General features: G+C 47.2%; 1 protein-coding gene across 1 annotated transcript; it reads right to left on the minus strand.

Moving 5' to 3' along the window:
• Window positions 1-3,173: 3,173 nt before the first annotated feature.
• GPX2 (glutathione peroxidase 2) lies at window positions 3,174-6,760 on the minus strand. Its single transcript, XM_022570352.3, has 2 exons — window positions 6,408-6,760; window positions 3,174-3,849 (listed from the first exon to the last, which is right to left on the minus strand). Exons 1-2 carry the CDS (start codon window positions 6,627-6,629, stop codon window positions 3,499-3,501), a joined length of 573 nt encoding a protein of 190 aa, XP_022426060.1. The 5' UTR covers window positions 6,630-6,760; the 3' UTR covers window positions 3,174-3,498.
• Between the last annotated feature and the right edge of the window lie 14 nt (window positions 6,761-6,774).

The raw sequence follows: 6,774 nt of genomic DNA on the forward strand, positions 1-6,774 counted from the left end.
TGTAGGTGTAGTGGGGAACGTGAACTTGTCCTAGCACCTCATTCTTTCTCTACCTGCTCCATGATGAACAGGTCTGGGGTCGACCTGGTTAGGCTCTTGGAGTTCAAAGCTCAGCCTCTTTGCTGTTGTGTTGTTTTAGCTAGCTCTGTCTTCCTCAAATGATCTTGGGTTCTCCCAGTAGTAATTAATTGACATATGATATAGTCTAGGAAGAGCCAGATATGGTTTGTTACTTGTAAGTCATCAGTAATAAGTATACATTCACTGTTCTTTATTTCAGTGTAACAAGAATCCTTTCGGTTTCATTCTTCTGTTTCCTGAGAAAAGCTAACTTACTTGACTGAATTTGAGGCTCTTAGTTTTAAAATGTATGTTTCTTGACTGTAGTACAAGTCTCTATTTGAGATATGCTATGGTTGGGTAGAAAGGAAATCAAGAGACCTGGGTCTGAAATTAGCTTTGCCACCTGCTCATGGTGGGACATTGGGCAAGTCATTCTGTCAGTACCTTGGTTTCTTCAGTGGAAAAATAGACATAATCATGCCTCCTTTACGGAGTTTTAAAATCAAATGATATAATGTAAGTGAAAGTGTCATTAGGTCATACATTGCTGTGGACAGGCAGCTCAGCAGTCTTAATGCAGAAACTCTGAGACAGAAGGAAGCACTATTGTGTTGTGGTTAATAGTAGAAGCTTTGGAGTCAGACTGACCTGGGTTTAACTTTCAACTCTGCCCCTCACTAGCCCTTTGTCCTTGAAAAGTGTCTTGCTCAGTTACCTTCTCTTTAAATAGAGATGAAAATTCCTCAGGGTCAGTATGAGGATTAAATAACCTAGCATATAGAAAGTACTTAGTGCAGTGTGGGAGTATAGTGTATGGTAATTTGGATGATGGTTGTGATGGTGATTATAAGAAATCACCAATAAGGGTTGGGCTCAGTGTTCCTTAAACTAAGGAGATGCAACGGTGGGAACATAGTCATGGAAATGATCATCAGTTTCAGTCTATGTATCTCGGCCCCTAAATCACTTATTCCAAGCCATATTTTTTGTAAGAGCCCTCAGAGGAAAGATTCCCTCTGTCCCTCCTCTAAATCGAGTAGCATTATCTCAGCACTTCTGGGACAGCTTGTTTATGGGACTTCTCCTTACTTCCTGAATGCCCCTAGGGAAATTTGATTAAAAGATTATGTTTATCTAGGAAAGTGGGTGATTATATTAAGCTTTGCCGTGTCTGTTTATGACCATAAGCTGATACTTCTGAGGATGTAAAGGGGACCAACAAGAAGAGGAATAAAGAAAAGGAAACAATTTCTCATTTCTGAAGCAAACAGCATTTCCCTGACCAAGTGAGGGGCCCTCTTCCTAGCATTAAGGCCCTTTCTGACTCTCTCTACAGAATCACTTATACTGTAATTCCCATTCCTTTGGGAGTCTATAAATAATTCTCTCAACTTGAGCCTCCTGGGGAAGACCCAACACATTGTTCTGGCATATCAGGCCCTAAGTTGCCTGTGCCATAATACCAGCATCCAGGATAGCTGACGCTGCTGTTAGACATCGTAACAGGCAATAGCACTGTAAAGATGATGAACAAATCATGCTAGCATCCCACATGAATTCTGATTTTATTTCTTCAGGGAAGCAGTTTGTCTCTGCAGTTACTGCTCTAAAATCAATGCTTGGTCCTGCCCACAAACCCATACCCCAGCTCTTGGCTCTGACAGTAGGAATCTTGAAGGGCTTGAGTTCTCAAGAGTCAAATTAAGGATGGCCTTAATTTAGCAGAAAGTCTGCAGAAGGATGCCAGGGGATTCCCACTATACCACTCAGGTTACCGTTTTGAAATAAGGCACCATTGATGACATAGCTTTAGTAGAAGGTCAGACGGTAGGGACCCTTAACCTCTATTCCACATTTACTTCTCAAATGATGCAAGTGCTTGGGAAATAGTTACGGGGAACATCCCTCAGCATTTTCCCCTCAGCATTGGGGTTCTCAAGCTGTGTGTCCAGTTTGGAGAACTGTCCCTTCAGGGCTTCAGTGAAGAGAAGTAAAATATTCCATCTAGTGATCAAAGAAAGAAGGGCAAAATGAGAAGTTTCCAAGAAGAGGTTTGTGGGACAAAATGAGAGGGCAGTGGCCTGTCAGCTGGTGTCTTTTCTAGAGCATGATAGGACCTTGTCTTGGTGGTGCTTTTGAGTATGCCTGTACTAGGTGAGGAATCTGGGGCACTGTCCTTCAGAGCCATTCGGCAGAACTCTGTTCTCACAGAACAGCTATCGTGTTGGCGGGTTATAAACAGTATGACTGTCTGAAGGGAGGCCCTCTCACATCCCCACCCTCATGGAAGAAGAAGTGAAACCGGGGCTTCCCTGGTGGCGCAGTGGTTGGGAGTCCGCCTGCCGATGCAGGGGACAAGGGTTCGTGCCCCGGTCCAGGAAGATCCCACATGCTGCGGAGCGGCGGCTGGGCCCGTGAGCCATGGCCGCTGAGCCTGCGCGTCCGGAGCCTGTGCTCCGCAATGGAAGAGGCCACAACAGTGAGAGGCCCACGTACCGCAAAAAAAAAAAAAAAGTGAAACCAGTCATTCATGCCTAAACTTGTCTGTCTTGTTCCTGCATTTGTGAATTTGTGAGTGTGAGAAAGACAAGGGTGGAATGTGAACTTTAAAAAGGAGGGAGAGTCAATCTAACAAAGGATCTAAAGCAAACGTTACTCCACAAGGTGATCAGGAAATGGGTAAAGTGCTCTTTGTGTTCCCAGCAACTGTACCCTCCACGCCCTTGCTGTCATTAAAGTGGACTAAGTTCAACTTCTCAAGGTGCAGGTAACATTTAGCCCAGTACCCACCGTGAAAGTGACATGTTCCTGATTGGGATCTTCTAACTTCCCCGTGCTTCCTCCACTTTTCTTCCCCTTTCTTCTCCTTATCACCTCCTTTCCCCAGTTCTGAAGAAGAGCCATAAAGTAATAATACAATTCACACTTCCCGAAACTCCGCCTGCCACCCAGACCGTGACCTGAGCCTGCTTTCCAGACAGTAATTGGAGTGTCCCCTTGATCGGAGCCTCCCTCTCCTCAGCCTTTGTGTGCTGCCAGCCCGGCCGTCCCACCTGCAGTTTTATACCGTCCCTCCCACCTCCGTCGAGGAAGAGACACAGAGAGCCTCGCCGTTTCCACACCTGCCCTTTATTGGACTCAGCCAGAAGGCTGGCTCTGGACCCTCACACTTCTCAGACACCTCCCAGACAGATTTAGGAAGGTGCCATCATTCTGTGAAGGCTCAGAGCCCACCCGTCTTGGAGCCCCAGGTTGAATCACCAACCAGAAGTTTGGGGGGAAGGAAAGGAAACAGGCAGACCAGAAAGGCAAGGCTCTTCAATGAAGGGGACTGATCTGAAGGGAAAGCCCGGGCCCAGCAGAGTCTCCTGAGGGCACACTGAATGCTCAGGAAAGACACTCAGGAGCAGGAGGAAGTAGGAGATCTGCTGGTGTTTATATGGCAACTTTGAGGAGGCGCTTGATGTCAGGCTCGATGTTGATGGTCGGGAAGGTGCGGCTGTAGCGTCGGAAGGGCTCCCCCTCTGGCCCGACGAGGAACTTCTCAAAGTTCCAAGACACATCTGAGCGGTGCACAGGGCTCCAAATGATGAACTTGGGATCGGTCATGAGGGAAAACGGGTCGTCATAAGGGTAGGGGAGCTTATCCTTCAGGTAGGTGAAGACAGGATGCTCATTCTGACCATTCACATCACACTTTTGGATAAGGGTAAAGGTGGGCTGGAATCCACCCCCAGGGCGGACGTACTTGAGGCTGTTCAGGATCTCCTCATTCTGACAGTTCTCCTGGGGGAGAAAAGAGACAAAGGGCTTGGGAAACGCAAGAGAAGAAGGAGCTACGAAGGATCTACAAAGTCACCCTCCTGTACTCCCCAGGATCATTCTTTCTATTATGTATTCCCCACCCCCACCCCCCTACCCCGTTCCTTCTCTTTCCTTCTTCATTCGCTTTGCCCTACTCTTGACTCGGAGTTTTCCCTCTCACAGCTATTGTCTGATGGTTTGCTAGGCCATTTCTGAAAGTTCTCACAGACCCTAGCTTGGCTGTTCTTGTACTGAAACATATAGAGCTTTTGAGCTGTCACTTCTCTCTCCGATCTACCCTGAGCAATGCTTAGGGTATCTGTCTGAAGCTTCAAGGAACCTTGAGTTCTGGGCAGTAGAAAGAAAGGGAAAGGAGGCTCAGGTCATATTGCCTAGAACCCTCCTTCCACTTATGCACCCACACATACATGCACACCCACACACACACCCTGCCACCACCTTCCCTTTCCTTTTGCCCTGGCCTTGCCTGTCTTTCTTCTAATTACCTCTGAGTGTTGAATCTAGCCTTGGCCTCTGCCCTACTCAGCTCCTCAAACGAAAGGTGAAATTGAGGTCTAGAAGAATGGGATTTATAGCTTCTTCCTTTCATCTTGTCCTAGATCTAAAGTACAAGTAGGAGGAAGCTTTGATGAAGGAAAACCCCATCCAAGGAAGACTAGTTTTCAGGTGCCATAGAGGCAAAGTAGGTTAGAGACAACAATGAACGTACTGTAAACGTAATTACTTCATGACCAACAGGCATGAATTAAATAGGATTGAAGGTTTAGTGTTCTGGAATAGGCCAGGGGAAGGGGAAGTTAAGGAAATAAGTGCTTAAGGACCAAAAGTTGTGAATGTGTAATTATCGTTCCTTTCACTTAGCTTCCTGCACCTCACGCTCACTTGCTGTACTCAGCTAGGATGCTTTAGATCTCAACCTGTTGCCTGTCTTTCCTCCCCGCTGCCAGCACTGTCCTATCGCCACTTAGCATTCCCCACCCCTGACAGCCCACAAAGACCCATGGAAACCCTTATTTTCCACCCCCATCCGCCAAGTCTAAGAGTCATATATCTCCCTCAGGGGAAGAAGTTCCTGCCTCTGACCTACTAGAACCAATTAGTACAGTCAGTTCCAGGCCATCATGACATCTTGAGCCCAGAGTTGATGGCTATTAGACATCTTATCTCCTAATGCAAAAGGCCTGCTGGCTCCTGGTAGGTTATGCATTCCCTCCAGCAACTGGCTGGCCTGAAGTGATGGAAGGAGGCATCTGTAGGGCCAGAGAGACCCCTCTGAAGAGGTTTTACCTTTTCTGTCTCTCTTTCCCTGGCCAAGCCTAGAAACAGAACTGAGGCAAGGAAGGAACAGTGAGAGCACTCATGGTTTGGGCTAGGTTTGTCACAGCCAATGACATTTCAGCCTTCCTGCCTATATCTCTGATAATCTCTTCCTTGCCTTCATGCCACTGTGAATTGAACCCAAGGGATTATAATTGGAGGACATTCTGCCTGCTTGTGCTATTTAAATCCTAAGTGAGGGCTTCCCTGGTGGCGCAGTGGTTGAGAGTCCGCCTGCCGATGCAGGGGACACGGGTTCGTGCCCCGGTCCAGGAGGATCCCACATGCCGCGGAGCGGCTGGGCCCGTGAGCCTTGGATGCTGAGCCTGCGCGTCCGGAGCCTGTGCTCCGTAGCGGAAGAGGCCACAACAGTGAGAGGCCAGCGTACCACAAAAAATTAAAAAAAAAAAAATCCTAACTGAAAATATAAGAATCCCTAAAAGATAACTTGAGGTGTGCGGGCTGAAGATCTATAACAACTTGACCCATTAATCAGGGACAGAGAGGCACGTGTGATGCCCAGAGGAGACACGTACACTTTGCAAACCCTTTTACCTTCCCCCAAATTCACTCTCCACTTGGCTGATTTTAAACAAACAAACAAAACCTTTCAATCTAAATAGTAAAGCTGCTTACATTTGCATATTACTCTATACTTTTCAAGTTACTTTTGTAGCTCTTATCCCCACAACCTCACAATAATCCTATCAGATAAGTGGTATTATCCCTAGTTTATAGAAGAGGAAACCAAAACAGAAAAATTGAGTGACTCTTCCTGGGGCACAGAGCTATTAGGTAGCAGAATCAAATGTAGTGAAAATGAAGGTCTCCTGAGTCAGTTCAATCCTAGTTTGATTCTTGATCTTCTATTTCCTCCAGTCATTCATTCAACAAACATTTAATGAGTGCCTTCTATACCCAGGCACAGAGGACACAATGGAGAGAAAAACAGACCTGGTACCAGCCCTCATGGAGTGTAGTGGGAAGACAAGCAACCATAAAAATCCATACGTTTGGTGTTCTATCACAGACAGAATCATACTGACTTCCCCCTGGTACTCGCATGCACCTAAAGACCTAGATTAACAAAACATACCCCATGATTCAAGACACTCAACACACATAGTCGTCCTCCCCCTCTCTTTAGCCCACTGGAGCTGCAGCAACCCAACTCCTTGGGTACAATACCAGGGACGTCTCACCTGATGTCCAAATTGGTTGCAAGGGAAGCCAAGAACCACCAGGCGCCTGGGAAAGCGGCATTGCAGCTCGTTGAGTTGGGTGAAGTCCCGGGTGGTTGTGCCTCAGAGCGAGGCCACGTTCTCAATCAGCACTGCCCTGCCTCGGAATGTATTGAAATCTACCTTCTCCCCGTCTAGGCTGATAGCACTGAGGTCGTAGAAGGACTTGGCAACGTAAGCCATGGTGCGAGTGCAGAGTGGGTGGCAGAGCAGTGTGGCCCCACTTAAGGGTCTATTAAAGGGGTGGGAGGAAGGAGGAGCCAGGAAGGACCTCACAAAGGGACTTTGAGCATCCCCAGGATGACTTAGCAAAAAGTCACCTACCCGT

Source organism: Delphinapterus leucas, chromosome 2, assembly GCF_059928025.1.
Source record: "Delphinapterus leucas isolate spDelLeu-1000000601 "Yukka" chromosome 2, BTC_Dleu_Yukka2, whole genome shotgun sequence".
Classification (NCBI taxonomy): domain Eukaryota; kingdom Metazoa; phylum Chordata; class Mammalia; order Artiodactyla; family Monodontidae; genus Delphinapterus; species Delphinapterus leucas.